Source organism: Pipra filicauda, unplaced genomic scaffold (genome assembly GCF_003945595.2).
Source record: "Pipra filicauda isolate LSUMZ 115617 unplaced genomic scaffold, ASM394559v2 scaffold93_size3172892_pilon, whole genome shotgun sequence".
In the NCBI taxonomy this organism is placed as follows: Eukaryota; Metazoa; Chordata; class Aves; order Passeriformes; family Pipridae; genus Pipra; species Pipra filicauda.
In genome coordinates, this window is record NW_024105131.1 from 2,596,110 (window position 1) to 2,613,292 (window position 17,183).

The 17,183-nt window shown below is 38.6% G+C and overlaps 1 protein-coding gene across 10 annotated transcripts in view; it reads left to right on the forward strand.

Moving 5' to 3' along the window:
* Positions 1-17,183, forward strand: part of GRIP1 (glutamate receptor interacting protein 1) — a 321,129-nt gene that overhangs the window by 267,287 nt on the left and 36,659 nt on the right. For 7 of the 10 annotated variants that reach the window (XM_027741465.2, XM_027741469.2, XM_039391337.1 and 4 more), the window contains exons 8-11: positions 4,202-4,349; positions 5,941-6,110; positions 11,340-11,495; positions 16,499-16,685. In XM_027741465.2, the coding sequence (XP_027597266.1) occupies positions 4,202-4,349; positions 5,941-6,110; positions 11,340-11,495; positions 16,499-16,685 (661 nt within the window). Of the gene's footprint in view, positions 1-4,201; positions 4,350-5,940; positions 6,111-10,470; positions 10,627-11,339; positions 11,496-16,498; positions 16,686-17,183 lie in introns of all 10 variants that reach the window. The other 3 variants (XM_027741471.2, XM_027741462.2, XM_027741464.2) reach the window with 3 other exon arrangements.

Here is a 17,183-nt window from a genome sequence, read left to right on the forward strand (position 1 = left end):
AGATAAAAGATTCGGGTGTACTGGCAAGAACTGAATGAAGAAAAAGAAGCTCCTACCTGAGAGGGAGATTGATCTGCTTAGTATCATAGAATCATTACAGTAGGAAAAGACCTCTAAGATCATCAAGTTGAACTGTCCAACCATCCTTCACATCTGTAGGGTGCAAAGATTTTGTATGAAGGGAACAAAAAAAAGATGTGAGGAGTGGGAGAGCACACTTTTCTGGCCAAGAGAAAATATTTCTGTGAAATGCTGTCTTCTAGTTTTAACAGACACATGTAGATCTGTGAAGGCATTGCTAGAAAAGCATTAAACTTTGTACTGCAAGAACTACAGGGTTTGAGGAACTAAAGATCTGAACCAGAACCTTGCTGTTTGGGGTTTTTTTACCTGCTTTCAATCAGAGAATCACAACAGAGAAGGCTGCATGGACCTGCTATATACAGTTCTAAGGTGAAAAACTCGTTAGTCTGTGAACACCTAATGGGGAAGAAGCTTGGTGAAAGGAAAATTAGTGTGAGATAGTAAGGTATTCACTTGTTTGTTGCGTCACTGTTACAAGGTACAGCAGCATCCAGGCAGATCAATAGCAGTCTTCTGAAGCTGTGCGTTTCAATTGGTTCAGCTGGCTTTTTGGGGTCAAAATCTGTTTTGACATCCTTCCTCTGTGTCTAGTTCTTTAAAACTGCTCAAGAACATGATTTGCACCTTGTGTTGCCATGACTTTGAAAAAATAAAAAAGCACCCCAGATCTTCTCGTTAGAGAAGTGAGAAGCTGCAGAGTTTCACAGAGATAGCAACAGAGCTCGGTGTTCCTACAGGAACAAGCTTAATAGCAGTACTTCCCAGCTTTAAGTAGAAGGCAGCTTTGGGAAGGAAAAAAAAGTATCATTGACTAAAAAAGTTTGGTTTCTTGTGGATTTACTGTCATTATTGATTGCAAGCTGTGACTGAGGCTTTTCCCTTTTTAGGGCATTTATAGGTACTGTTTCACATGTAGATCCTCTGCTGCATAATACAAGCAGCTCACTTTTTGGCTTCCCCACTGTGGGAATTCTAAAGAGGTTTTTTGTCCTCTACCATACACTAGTTGTTGACCTGGATTTAACATGCTGTGAGAACAGGTTAAGGATTAACAGATCCATAAATTTAGAAGGACATAATGAAACACATGTAAAATGTGATCACTTTATCAAGTTAAAAATACAGATTTTCAACTTTAACAATGATTTGTGAAATCTTTTAAGGTGAGAAGGGGAGTGGTAACACTGCTTATTTTATCTAAAACTTTTTCTGTATTGTATAGTATATTTATACATCACAAAAGTATATTCAGAATAAAAACCCTTGTTGCCTATGATTTAAGCTGTCAAATAAAAAAAGTGTGGTTTTTTTCTAGCAGAAGAAATGTATTAGCATGCAGAAAGCAATGCTGCTTCCTCTGGGAGGTTTTAATCAGACCTCTCGTACTGATTGAGATGCAGTGCTCTAAAGTGAGAAAAATTATTAACAAAATCAAAAATCCAGAGTGTCTTTCACGCCAATGTTCATCAGTGTATTTTATGTGATTACATAGTCAATAAATCAACATAGTGTGTAAGTGCTTCAGTCATGGTGTAAATATCTTAATGACTGAAACATCTTCACACATGAATAATGTATACCAGTATGATTCATTTGTCATATCCATGCTTTACTTCAACATGAAAAACTAATCCTTCTCTGTCAGGGAATGTGTGCTTGATTATTGCCCTCTGATTCCTCTTCCTTGTGCTTATTTTCCACAGTTAGGCACACTCCATTTCTTCTCTTCTGGTTCCTCTAATGTAGTTATCTTATTTTTTCGCCCTGTCTGCCTTGGTTTGCCTTCTCACTGCATTTCAACAGACACCTGGGAAATAACACTGGGGCATAAGCTGATTGTGTGTTTCTCAAGTAACTGGAAAAAGGACCAGCATCTTGAAAGGTTTACACATCCTCAACAGATATTTGCATTTAGTTTCCTCTCCTTGAGGCAACCATTGCAGAAAGAACTTAGGATAGGCCATTAACAAGTTGGGCTTTGCCATTTTCTGGATCAATGTGAGTTAAAACCTTTGTCAAGGTACTGATGACAAACATTGTTTGAATCTTCTTGCCATATGTTTGTAAATGCAAAACTTGTTTGTAGTTCCAGAAAACCACTGGAACGTTCAAGACTAAAATAATTGTTTCTCAGTGCAGGAATGGGAATAGAGAATACTTAAATTCTGCTTGGCTGCACATGCTTATTTGACTGTATGCAAGTCACTGCATGCATCCTGCCTTACTTAGACATTTAGACCCCTAACCAAGACATCTAAGACATGAGTTTGATTGTGATAAACTCCTTTATTTACTAGAGAAAGACAGGTTGCTGCTGAGGGCAGTTGACCCAGCTTTAAAGCTACTTAGTGCTTGAAGCTCCAGGCAGAAATGCTCTTCTTTTGGCTCAGAATTTGAAGATAAGTTCAGGTTTTTGGAGCAGCTTATTTTGGTAGTGTCTGTGAAAGTTCAGCCTTTAAAAAGTCAGTCCTAGTTGAGCTTAAAAAATAATCACTCAGATTTAATGGGCACTTTCAAAAGTACTGAATTGCACCTTCAAATCCTCAGGTTTGTAACTTGAAAAAAAAAACTCACCTGGAATATAAAAATTAATTCAAGTTGTGGGGGGAAAAGGAGTCATATCGGAGTCATTCTCCGATAATTAACTGATACTTTTCTGAAATTGCCTGTTAATTCCATCCATGCACCTTTTTTCACTTCATTTCTATATGCAGTTTACCTACATTACTCTCTAACAAGGAGGAGCACCTTAGCTGAGCCTTAATCACTCATTCAATTTCTTGTATCATTATATAGCATGCTAGTTTGGTATGAGAGTATTGTTTCACAGTCTCTTCTGTGTCAGTATTACATTTTTGGACTATTTTTTTAGATTTAAGACTGAATGCAATATCTTACATCTGTCCTCTCCTCCATACTTGGAAGCCCAGCTGCAGTTCTTTTATATCTTCAATCTCAGTGACTTCTGAGACATCACAGTTGAATGTTGTCTTCGTATCCTCACAGCTGTCTCCCGTACGCTGTGAATACGAACCTCTCTTGTTTGCTGGCAGGACATTTGGTAACTTTGTTCCAACGTAAGTCTTTATTTATTCAGTTTTTCCTTATTCTGATTGTAAAGACTTCCAAAGGCTTCTAATACTACTTTATTTGTCTCAGTCTTTTTATATCCTTAAAGGACACCTCCTCTTACTGTATATTATTCCACTGAGATCAGTTGTTGATCCATGGGTATTGATTAGTAGGAGATCTCAGCCAGTCTCCAGAATGTACTTCACCCTGATCACTACCTGCTTTGTTTTGGTATTTAGGAAGAAGCTTGCTGTCTTTTTGCTTTGTTCTGTCTAGCACTTGTCTTTCTTGGGTATGCTTCCTCATCACAGTCATCGATCACGACTGTTCCTCCCTCCTATTTTCTGCTTTCTCTTTTTCAGCGTTGGTCATTTACTACTTAAGCTCTGTTGCAAGGCAGTAGTTTATCAAGTGATAGGATGTTACAAGAATCTTCTGAACCTCCTCACATGTATTTTGATTTAACTCCTACTACTTCTAGCTGTCATGCCTCCTGCACCTTCACAATTTTCTCCTAAATTATCCTTTATTTTTGTGAGGGATTTCTCGAAGACCTTTTCTTCACCTTCTTCATTTGATTATTATAGCTTTTGTCCACAGCCCTTCACCTTCTTTTGTAAAATTTAATTCAGCTTTCTTCTCTAACCTATTCAGTTACTCTTTCTTTTTTTCAGATAATTTTCTATTTTTTAATTAGTTACTGTTTTGCAGCATTTCTGTTTTATATTCCAGGTAATTTTTAGCTTCAGTTGTTCAAGAGAATGATTTGCTAACACATCTTGGTTCCCTCATCTGGTCCATCTCTGATTCTGATACACTCAAACACTTTTGGAAATCCCAGAGTCACAAACTTCCTCTTGCTTTTATAATTTTCATCATTAAGAGCTGATTAACTGATGCTATTCCAGAATTTCATGAAGTGGCATGGTGTCTGGTTAGAGAAATAGAATAGCCATGGAGATTTTATTTTATGTGGGGAAAATGTGAAAATGGCATCAATACCACATTGGTATAATACTGATCTTCTGTTGTCTAATTTTAACAGATTCCGTAGCAACAGCGTCTGGACCACTGCTAGTTGAAGTTGCCAAAACTCCTGGTGCTGCTCTTGGGGTTGCACTAACTACCTCGATGTGCTGCAACAAACAGGTCATTGTCATAGACAAAATCAAATCTGCAAGTATTGCAGACAGGTGAGTGTGACAGAGGGCTGACACTGCAGGTCCATACATCCATTTTATTTCTGTTTGGTCTGGTTTTAAAGGAACCCTTTCCTTTTTTGATAAAATGACTGAACCAGATGCTCTCAAGGTTGCATGTCTTAAAATTAGCACTTTCTCAGATCGTTGTTCCGTACTGACAAGTTTAAGGCTTCCAGGACACCATTTACTTTAGCTGATTCATGTAGTATCCAGTGACATAAGCCAGCCTCATGCAATATGTGACCAGCAGCTTGCACTGTACAACACAGGAGTTTAGAGGTCTGCTCTGGCTATTAAATGTAATATCATGGCAGAGATTAGTATTTAAAAAATAAATAACCCACTGGAATTCTTGAAGTAAGCCCACAATATGGAACAGCTGTCAAGAGAAGTAAATTTTGAGGCTCTGCAACCTTGAAGTGTTCTTTTAGAATATATCACTCATTCTTGTGGCACAGTGAAATAGAACTACTTATATCTGGATTTTTTATTGATATTTTAGAATACAAGTGACGTATTAGGAAGGCTGGCTTACGTGTTTTTAAGTTCTTTTGCTGTAATTTTTCCACTTCATTTTAACCTTTAATTAAAACCATTTAAACCATTAAAAATATAGATAGATATTTTTCCCCGGTGCTCTGAACCTCTGTAACAGAGCCACAGGATCTTTACTGGGGTGTGTGCGTGCGTGTGTGTGTGTCTTTATACATATACAGTATATTCTTGTATACATATCTCTATCTAAAAATTTTTTAAATGTTACGTTTCAGCAGCAAATTCCTCCTGCATGTCCCCAGTCACCCTACCTTGTAACTCCTCTTTGCCAATGGTGCTTTTGGTAGCACCCACTTGTAGCAGTGAGTCTACAGCTCCTCTGTGGGCTTTTCCCTACAGTAGAAACTTTGAGTGACGGCCATTGATCCAGGGGTGTTCTCCAGTTCAATGGTGCAGGATGCTTTAATTTTCTCCCTCTGTTTTTTCCCATTTCGCAGGGGGTAACCAATTAAAGGAGCTGTCCACTTGACTGGTACGTCGGGATGCTGACTGCTGTGTTTGCATTTCTCAACTCATCCAGTAGCCAGTCTTTTGAGTGCAGCGAGATTTAGCAGATAGCCCCCTTCCCACCCTACTCCTCAAGTCACTATGCTAGCCCTGGTTTCATTATTTGTTTGACTACTGCATAATTCATCATCATTTACAGCTTTTGTACTAATAAATGTTTGAACTATAACTCAAAAAATGATGAACTGGGTGCTTGTGTGAGGGATATGTGACCAAGTTATTTAAGTCTCCTTAAGCTCTTCTCATTTATCCTGCTGCCATTCACACATATTTTTAAAGTCAGCTACCCCATTCCAGTTCTGTGAGTGATGTCTTGGCATATGTTGTATTAACTGAATTGTTTTTAAGGTTTGTACTGATAGATATAAAGTCTGACCAGTGACAGTGCCTACAAAACACAAATGTCTCTCGAAAAGAAAGAACACGTTGATAGTTGTCATGACCAGTTTGAAGGCAGAAAAACTCATTTTGCAAGCAAAGAGCATACCTGATCATACCGAGTTTTTCCCCTTTTATATAGATGTGGTGCATTACATGTAGGAGACCATATTCTGTCCATTGATGGCACCAGCATGGAGTACTGTACGCTGGCAGAAGCAACACAGTTTTTGGCCAATGCAGCAGATAATGTCAAACTTGAGATCCTTCCCCATCACCAGACACGGCTAGCACTGAAAGGCCCAGAGCACGGTAAGAGGATCTGTAGCACCAAATGCATCTTTTTCTTTCTTTTACTTTGCCTGCCCTTGCTGAATGGCCAAGAAAGCTATCGCAGCATTTATGTCTTTAAATGTTGTTTCAGCTCCCCACATTTTGCTTCTGCAATATCTGAGCAGGTCTGTGTTTTCTCAGTCTTAAGGTATCCTCCGAGACTCCTATGGCTAGAGAGGGAAATGTTTTGCTAAGAAATGGTCTGCATACTTGTAAATGTACATAAAGCACCTGTTGACTCTACTGTTGCAGTCGTTGGGGGGGCTACAAGGTAGTTCAGTAAATGAATCTCAAAATTGCTTCTTAAATTTAGAATGGGGAAGAAGAACCACAGCCAATTTATTTTCAGCATATTGACTTGGTAGTCTGTTATGATCACTTCATTAATAACACCTGTTCTCCCCTAAAATACTTACCCCCCCCCATATTTTCTCTTTTTAATGACATTATTATTTATTACCGTTATCTTTTAAAGTACTTCTGAGATTGCTTCTTGGGTTCATTGTCAGTGCTTATGGAAATGGTTTGTTTGGAAACAGTTCCCTAGATCCCAGACCTTTTACACTGTGATATTTATTTCATAACAAACATTCTTGAATAGAATGGCTTTCCATTTTCAACTCATATATATATAAAATGTCTATGTATTTGAAGATGGAGGCTGCCTGTCTTGTCTTCTGACTCATCCTGAGAAAGTGGCTAATTCACAGTATTCATAAATTCAGTCTAAAATACTGCATGTTGACGGACATGAAAGAAGTAGGGTTATCAAACACACAGAAGAAGGGTTATCAAATACACAGATAACAGATAACTGTGTTGCAGCATGAACATGAAGCAGTGGTATTATTTTCTGAGCCTGTAATACTGTACTTCTGCCTCCTTTAGACCAAGACAAAATTTCTGAGGCCTAGAAATGTCAGTGATGGTAGATGTTCTTGGACATCTATCTAAGATCCAGGCTGTCCCTTGATAAGTGACGCTCTAGTCAGCTTCTCAAGAGTGATGAACATTGAACTAGTGACTGAGGAGACACTAGTTTCTCACAGACCAGGATGAACAAAAAGTAACCCTTGTTCTTCCATTATTCAACTCTTTCCCTTTTCTACTTAAAGCTCTTAGAAGGACAAAGGAGCAGAGAGTGATACTGCATAGGCAAAATGAGATGGAGACCAAATTTTGCAATATATTTCCATTCTGTTCAGTTATGACAGTACATTGCAAACAGACCTTTCATTTTTTTGAAGTAAAGATGCCGCACAATTAATTTCTGGCTGGTTAAAGAACTTTTGAAGAGTGTTTCTTTTGGGAAGACAAGTGCCAGAGCCAAAGATTTGTGTAGATGACTGTATTACTTGAAGCAGTTCATTTGTTAACCAACATTTAAAACAGATTGATGCTTTTAATGTTCTAGGCACCTTGACCCAGTGTAGATGCTTAGAAAAAGCGATGCTCTTGCTATGCCAGAGTTAAGAACTGGCTGATACAAAATCATGCCAAGGTGATCTGCGAATGATATATAAGAGCATCTTTTGGGGAAAAGTATCCCTAAGGTAATAAAGTTGCTTTCTTAAGCAGTTACTTTCAACAAGGCAGAATAAATAGGATGTTTACAGCCCTACCCAGCCCCTTACCAGGTGGTGCTGCTCCAATAGGATGACCAATTCAGGATACAACATGCTTTATGGAAGCAAGTACTCTCCTGGAAACAACCTTTCATCAGGTGTGGTATGACCTAGAGGCTGCAGAGAGTAAAAATCTCCCTTTATGTGTCTGGGATAAGCTGAGTCATTAGGGCTGTATCTGTTGAGCTCAGTTATTGGTCTTGTGGGAACATGTTAAGAATTTAAAATGGACGCGGAAAGTCAGTATATAAAATAAATTGAAATTTTAGCTGTAAAATAAAATGAACGGCACTATCAAAGATTTGATTTTTTTCATGTTTTTTTTTCCTTTATACTGTGTTACTGACATTCATTTCTCTTGCTGCCCCATTAGTTTTATGTTTGCTGTACACAATGCTGGGTTGAAATAGCTCAAATTACCACTAAATTACTACGGTTACACACAACAGGATTTTCTTTTACAGAACTTTTGTCGAACTGGGATTATCCTTCTACAAGCTGAGCAAACTGAATATGTGTACCTTCCCACTTTGTAGGACATTTTTATCTCTACTCTCAGCATGAAAATAAAACATTTTTAAAAGGTCTCAAAGACTACCAGATAATTTCCTGCTGGAAATTATCTTTTTAATTAAACAAGGCTTACAGCAGCTTCAAAATAATGAAAATCTACCTGGCCACATTGTTCTTATCAGATTTTAATTTTTGCACCATAGTTCAGAAATCTCACTGTCTGTGCGTGTAATCAAAGAGATAGTTTCACCTGAGAAGACACAATAAGTCTGTGAGATACATATGGCCATATCAGGCTGCTGATGCTGCTGTTTCTGGGACTTTTCTGGCTTACGTGAGATCTTCCAAAGTTCCTGAGGGTGGTGATGCCAGTGGTCCCCAGGGGCCCAGGCTGGTCTGGTGCTGGTGTCGCACCCCTCCCTCACCTTTGATATCTATTATGGGGGAAAAAACGTAGTTCTTTTGATTGAAACACATGCTAGGGCACAACAGGGTGCTCTCAGGGAGGGACACTGCTCCTGGGAAATCCAACCAAAGGCACAGGGTGAGACCTGGCAGTTCCAGGGCCTCAGGGTCCCCACCACTCCACCAGGTTGCAGGGACACAGTGGGCCCCTGTGCTCCCCTTTTCCTCTCCCTTCGCTGGTGTGCACTTCACACTGTAGTGACAGGCATTGCTTTTGAGTCAGAGGAGGGTTAGTATAGTCAGGCAATTAGCAGACCATTACTCATGTAGTATGAAGTGAAACAAAATGATGTTTTCCTTCTGGCACGGCACAGTGCTTGCTGCGGTGGCTACCCTTTTTGCCCTTATTTTGTCTCATGGAGTAAGATGTGAACACAAGATGTGGGTCCAGCTTAAACGCTCAAGGTTTTGGGCTGCTATTAAAATCCAGCATGTGAACATATGTGTCTTCAGCCATTATAGGTATAGCAGATAGGAGAGAGACACAAGTAATACAGCTCATGAGCCAAAGATGGCAGCTTCTCTTTCATAGAAACTGAAAAAGGGCAGGTTTAGATTAGATATCAGAAAGAAATTCTTTATTGTAAGGATGGTGAGGCACTGAAACGGGTTGGCCATGGAAGTTGTGGATGCCCCGTTCCTGGTAGTGTTCAAGGCCAGGTTGAATGGGACTTAGAGCAACATGGTCTAGTGAAAGATGTCCCTGCCCACAGCACTGAGTTTGGAAACTAGATAATATTTAATGTCCCTTACAACCCAAACTGTTCTATGATTCTGTAGTATGGGTGAATCCCTTGGTGTTTTAAAACAAAAATTCAGTGAATAGTTCCCAGTTTGAACTGTTCCTTTATGGTTCAGCAAGGATAGAGACATGCTGAATTTAATGATGGCATACTGTATTTAATCTAGGGTGACTTCAGTCACTTTCCTTTAAGATTTGACAAATCAACTAAAATGTTTCCCATTCTCTTGGTAAATACTGGTCTTCACTTTTGACATATCCCAGATTCCACGTCATAGAATCAACAATCAAATATAGTCTCAGATTTCATCCAGTGAAGGATCATTTCAAAGTTTTGAAGATCAAGTTAAAAAAACCCCAACATTAAATTGCACTTCCAACTAACCAACAAGACGTTTCTTCTTTATTAACCATATTTCGGGATAGAGTTTTCCAGCTGCTGGCCTGGGGAAGTCCTTTACTGCACAGAATAGCATAATATCAACAATAGATGGTGGTAAAATTAAAATGTCAATACAGTAAATTGAAATGGCAAGTAAGCACCTTCATTCTAGGCAGTGCTATGTATAGTACCTGGTTGGTCTTTTTAAAGTAGATGAATGCAAGCAGAGACTTACTAACCTTCATTTAGTGGTCATATATAGTAACTTAGCGTTTTCTAAGAAAGTTTGCAATCTTAGCTACTATACCAGAGTGAGATTAGAAATTGATTCAGTAGACATCTTTTTTAAAACAAATACAAAAAGGCAAAACCCCACAAACAATAAGAAGCATTTTTTCTGAGAAAAAATATTATTTCTATTCCTCGAGTTATCAAGCCCCAATAAGAAGACAAGACCAGGTTATATTTTATTTTATTTTATTTTATTTTATTTTATTTTCAGTTTATTTTCTTTCTTTTACTTCTGTTTTTTTGTCTGTGCAATTCAGTTACTTTTACCTCTTCTCTGGTCCTTTTGTTTTCTGATTTTCCATCATCCCTTCATGTGAGCAGTGAACGTTCAAAGAAGCAACAGGCAACTTACCTGGGATTCGTGTGCCAACAGCCACGGCAGCCTCCTCACCTACCAGCATTATAACACCTACCACCCTGACCATTGCAGGATGCCAGCCTTGAAATTCCAGAAAGCGCCTCCTCAAAAAAACCTTCGTAATGTTCCACACTTCTTCCTGCTGACATACTCTCTCCTCCTCTTCTTCTTCCTCCTCCTCCCTCCTCTCTTCTTTCACTCATACTTTTCCCATTTCAGGCTCTAAAATGTTTTTAGTTTTATGGATGCTATCCTTTTTCATAGCCATGCCAAAGTTATTTCTGACATTTTGCACCTTTTCCTTTCTGTAACAAAGCAGGTTTTGTAGACAGGAAAAGGCTTGAAAATTCTGAATGAATCAGCTCTTCTGTTATATATGAGTAGACCATTAGATTCGAGTAGTGTATATAAAGCATGATTTTTGAATGCAAAGCACTGCTTACAAATCTTTAGTCAGAAATTACGTACCACAAAAAGGCATTTCTAAAATCAATGTATCTAGACATACTGATCTGCGTTGGTTTGTGGATATGTGTTGAAAAATTTAATTTAACATGCTTCACTTAAAATGAGTTGTATACTATGAATGTACTTTTTGTATTTACATTATCTTTGTTAGCTTCCAGTGAGTATTTTCATGAGATGCTGGCTATATTTTTTTTAGGGTCACCTGTGTGGTTTAATGTCTTTGTTACTGGAAATGCACAAACCATTCCTGTGTATCATACACAGCATATACATACAATGTTTGATTCATTGATGAGTTACAGGCATGTGCTGCACTCTTCCCAGAAGACTGAGTGCTGTATGCCAAGTGTTTGATTTCTTACAGCAGCTCTGGTGTCTTCATCCTTCTCTCCTACCTCCATGAGTGCATACAGCCTGAGTTCCCTGAACATGGGAACCTTACCTCGCAGCCTCTACTCCACCAGCCCACGTGGGACAATGATGAGGCGGAGGATGAAAAAGAAGGACTTCAAAAGCTCCTGTAGGTGGTAACAACATTTGCTCAAAATGTGCAGTGAATGGGTGGAGGAGGGGGAAGATACAGAAGAAAAGGTACTCCTAAACAGGAGAGAGAATAATTGGAGTTTCTGTTAGATGTAGGGAAACATCAGCGTAAAAATATTTGTCCAATGCTAAAAGGAGATGAGCAGATATCATGCAGCAATAACTGTCTCATCTGAAATATATGAAGGAATGTTTTCTTCAGACAGTTCTGGAAGAGTTTGTTGTACCGAAGTGGTTTTCAGATTCCTTTTTCAACTCTTCCAGTTTCCATTAGGGAATAGAATTCATAGCGGAATAGTCAAAAACATATTGCTGGTAAACTCAACCAGCTATCACATTATGGAAGACAAAGAGCTTGCCGCAGCACCTCCTAGGTAGTTCTGATGTTTACAACTACACCATAACCTGTACAGTTATTTTTGTGAGGAAGAGCAACAAGTAACAGTAAAGACTAAATAGCCTTATTTGACTAATCTCTGGACTTCAAAGCATGGATTTCCTATGAGTCAGTAGTTTCCCAAGACAGGGTAGATACATTTCAGGCTGTTCCACTTTGTATATTATTGAGTATTCACAGGGCAGGAGAGAGTATGGCTGTGTCAGCATTTTGTTTCCCAGACTCCATGTATGTGCCACCTCTCCTTTTGGCTTGTCCCTCTTTGTGTATCCTCAGCAGTTCAGTTCTTCCAGAGCAGGGAGGTGAGAACTGCCCTGTAAATCATCTACTCTGGTTAATAATGCTCAGAGGTCCATTCTGGAAGAACTGAGCTGCTGTACATTACAGTGCTGCTGCCCTGTTTTGAAGATTGCCCACGTCATAGCAAAATCAGAGCAAATCAGCAGCCTCTAAGGCCGGTCACTATGGAACTGTGACGACACGTTAGAGAGGAACTGAGGTTTTGCTTTCTTGCAGCTTTTGTTGTTTGCTTGTTCTTATTTCTTTCATAAAGCAAATATTTTTGCATAACATTTGCCTGTAAGTGCATTTTTTCTTTTTAATCCGATCAGCCATTTTTCACAGCTCATCTGTTGACATGTTAGCTTCTAATGCATTCTTTTGGGTTATGGGGAGATACTTTGGTAACAGTAGGGGTCCAGGTCTCACATGTTCTCATGCACATGAGAAACAGTAGTGGTATTACATTAGTAGTAATTGATTGAACATCAATTTGAAAATCAATGCAAAAAATAGTTCTTCTGTTGTGCTATATTTTAGCTGTTCAACAAAGGATAAAATCCTGAAAGCTAGTCCTTTTATGGATCTTGGAGACAGCTGTTACTTATCAAGTTCTTCAGGTATTTTTCCTTCAAGGAAGCCTTGCCCTATGGCGTGTTATCTTGCAAAGGCTCATAACAAGGCCAGTGACACGGCATGTAAGTGGGACAGTCACATAAGCACTGTAACCTACATGAAAGATTCTTCAAGTCAGAAGGCCTTGAAGGCTGCTATGATTAAACAAATCTCTAGCAAGGAGAAGCTAGAATGAGGCTTTGTTGTGGGTTAGTTTATTATGCATTTGCATTGTGAGGTCTGGATATAGAATGTTACAAAATATGTGGAACTGACCCCATCACTGAGTGAGTCTGTGCTTTGCTACAAGCAGTGACTACATCAACAACCCTGAATCAGAACTGGCTTTGGAGGAATTGGCTGGCCAACCAGGCTTGCCTCCTCTTTCTGTGAGCTCGCTTATAAGTTCATGCAGACTTCTTTACTCTGTTGTTAGATCTATACCCCGTACTCATGACAGTAGTAACAATCAGCTTAAGAGACCCACACTACTCTGAGTGTGCTACAAGTGACCATGATAGAGAACGTCTGCTCCTGTACCTTTCCACTATCCATGGATAAGACTTGGAAAACCTTGCCCCTCCCCCTTTGTGGGAGACTCATGAGAACCAGGTAGATTGACTGCTGTCCTTTTCATAGAAAAGGAATAGCACACTCTCTTAATTTTAGTTGGATATTTTTTTCTTTAATCCGATTGGATCATTTGAGGATTGTATTAATGTAACTTATAATAAATCTATAAGGATGTCACTTGGGAAGAAAAGTATGTAGGGTGCCATAAAGTTTGCATTGCCAATTATTTAAGAAAACTTGCATAATGTAATGTGATGGTGAAGTGCGATGGCAGAGGGGGTTACAAGACTTTTATGACCATGATTTTACAATCATTGCATTAGTTACACAGATCTTTCCAAACGTGTGGTTGTAAAAATTGAGGGCATGCCCTGCTGGCACATGCTTTATTTATGCCACTTGTTTTCAATTTTTATTCTTCCACCTCTTTTGTTTGTTTGTTTTAAAGTATGGTATTCATTGTGGAAACACTTAGATTATTTTTGGGTTAAAGTTTAAATTGTGAAGTATTTTGTAAAAGGTCGACATTAGTAGTTGAAAGTGAGACATAATTTATATCAGTTTACATTACTAGGGTTCCATATCTGGTAGAAATTGGAGAGGCTGTTAGACATGCATGGGTGTTGTTTTCTCAGCAGCTACCAGGAGAAATAGTGAACATTTTGCAGTTTCTGGAAGCGTATCCATGTATGTACCTTTGAATACATCTTGCTCTGCTTCTCATATAACTACAGGAATAAAAATAACAAGTACATAATCTTCAAATTCAAGATCATTATTTACATAACTTCAGGGCATACAGCAAAACAGCCCCCAGGACTGTTGCTAAGAGTTAGACAAAAACTATACAAGTATGCTGAAATGTACCCCTAGCAGTAGCAACCAGGGTTCACTGGAAGTACATATACATCCATGTCACTTTTAAATCAATGAGGCTGCTTCCTGGCCTGAAAAATTCTAATCTATCAGGCAGCTAAAAAATGGAAGTGTTTCTTGCTGCAGTTATTGTTGAGTTACAAACCACAACATTCTCAAAGTCATGGTTTTGGGTACCTGTTACATTTTATAAAGGCTTAGCAGATAGCTATTGTTACATAATTTGGAGAAGATATTTTTATCTCTGCTTTTTTTTGTTCCTGTTTCTCTTTCATTTTCATTGAGAGTGGAAGGATTTTCTAATTGTCACTTTTAAGTGTCGACATCATCAAAATGTTTATCAGAGTTATAAATCCCATAGCTAGTGACTTAATTTCCCAATGTGAATTAAAACTTTAGCTGTCCTAAAAGTTGAAGTAAATTTTATGAGACATTTAGATTCCTGGTAGGGCATTATAAAAAGAGTAAGAAAGTTACAGAGTCAGCTAGATACCATACCTACTGCATGGGGGGAATAGACACATAAGTGATGGGAAACAACGATGAAGCTAACAAGTAATTGTTATGTGACCTTTAAGAAAGGGAAAATGGAACTTTTCTGAGATTGGATGCCCTAAATTTTGGCATTTCTAGAAGGTGTGTTAGGGAATCTGGTATTATATTAACTCTGAATTTATTTGGTTTAGTCGTATTTTAGCCTCTGCAGCAGTGAGAGCTGGAGGAAACTTTCTGATGTGCAGTAAATGTTAAAGCTGGTGGCAGTTTCTAAGAACAGATTATTAGTATTTGTGTTTCTGTATAAGCATGTCTTACTGAGTACAGGTAAAATAAACAGTAAGAAGGAAGCTATTCAGTAGCTGAAGTAATATACAATTCTTACATAAGAAAATTAATATATGAGGGAAAATTCACAGTAATTTGGGCAACTTCAGAGTGGAAAGAAGCTTTGCTTGAAGAAAACAGAAATTCATGAGATTTTTGGCTGGTGAAACTTTTCCGAAGAACTGTCATTGCCAACTGTGCCACATCAATAAGATTTTATATGAACTTTAAGAGCAAAAGTCTAATGCTTGCAGCCCCAAAAATACTTATATAACCTCTGACATCTTTGTACAGTTGTGCTAATAGTATCTATAAAGTCAAATCAAGAATTAATTTTTTCCCACATCTGAGAGAAAAAAAATCCATTTGAAAACTATCCTTCAGATAAACCATGAACTTTTACCTAATTCTTAGTAGCTATTGCAGGCAGAAATGGGTCTTGAGAGAAATTAGAGGTGCAAAGGTAATGGCGTAGGTTATTAACACAAAACCATTCCAAATCCTCGGCACTGAAGGATTATCATTACTGAACGGGAATTGAAAAACTCTAGCTTTCTGTGCAGGACATAATAAAAGGCAGTAGTTTGTCACAGGGGGAATTCAAACAATGATACAGTAGATATTTAGACAGAGATCAAGGAAGCAAAGGTGCAATCTTCTCCTTTCATAGGTAATTGCATTGAATCTCAACTTTTTTTTGTCTTGATTTGTTCTGTACTACAGCCTTTCATAGAAAGAGTGAGAGGGAGAGTAAATCAGGAGAACAGAAGTAGCTGCCTGTGTTTCTCACAGAAGGGTCCCCCAGTGGCTTTGAGAGACCCCAAAGAACTTTTTTTTCACACAATATCTTGAGATATACTGGTTGCTAAAACAGTAGGGTTTGTTCACCTTCCTTACAATATCCAGTTAACCTGACAACTTGCTGACTCGTAGTAAACATGTACAAGAAGAAGGCATCCTTACTTCTTGCAAACAAGCCTGATGCATGTGCTTTGTTGCTAATAACAATGCATTGCTCTGAGATGTTAAAAAGAGCTCATGCAAATTGGCCTGAATAACAGCTGGGCTTGTGCCTCTAATTCCCTTAGCTCCTGGGAAAATTCTGCTTATCCACTCCTCAAACCTGATGTAAACAAAATTCAAGGATGTTTTGAGATCTTTGGAGTGGGGGTATCAAACACATTTATTTTACTCATTACAAGAACTATCTTTCTGCATTCTAACGTACAACCAGATGTTTTCTATTCTCTTATATGTCATAACTGTTTATGCATTATTTATAAACTTTAGCCTAAATTGACTTTAAAAGAGATGTTTCATTGATTCATTGATTTACTGTACAGATGAATTTTCTCAAAAGGCAATGAAATTTCTGCTGTGTATGAATGTTTTTCCTCCTGGTCTGCTCTGTTTTATAGTGTCTTTAGCCTCTAGCACTGTTGGTTTGGCTGGGCAGGTCGTCCACACAGAAACCACAGAAGTAGTGCTGACAGCTGACCCCATAGTAGGGTTTGGGATACAGCTCCAGGGTAGTGTGTTTGCTACCGAGACCTTGTCTTCTCCACCTCTCATTTCCTATATTGAATCTGACAGTCCGGCGGAAAGGTGAGGTTCTTTCAATTGACTTCTAAGTATGTTTTGGTGAGTGTTTCTTGGGGTACTTTGGACTGGTTGCTTTCAATTTGTGACAAATTGCAGGGCCTTGTTCAATGGAAGTGGGGCAAATTCTTATCATCCAGAGTCCTCCACCAGGAGACTGGAAGCTGTATTCATGCAAAAAGGAAAAAAAAGCAAAAACATCACTGATGCCAAAATACTGATAATTGTGCCATGGAGGGGAGGGAGGCTGTTTTAGTTTTAGTTTTAGTACAGAATCAAATTTTAGGGAATACCAGAGTTTTGACTTACTGATTATTTCATTGCAGCATTTCAATTGCATTGTTATGCTTACCTATGTATTTAATCATGTAATGAGAACAATAGTAGTTGCACAGGCAAATACTAGCTGTCATTTCACCTGCAGCCCAGGGTCAGAGTTGGTGTCCATGGGTGGGGTGGAGGCAGGAAGACCCCTCTTCCTGGGTCCTAGCACGTAGAGAGCAC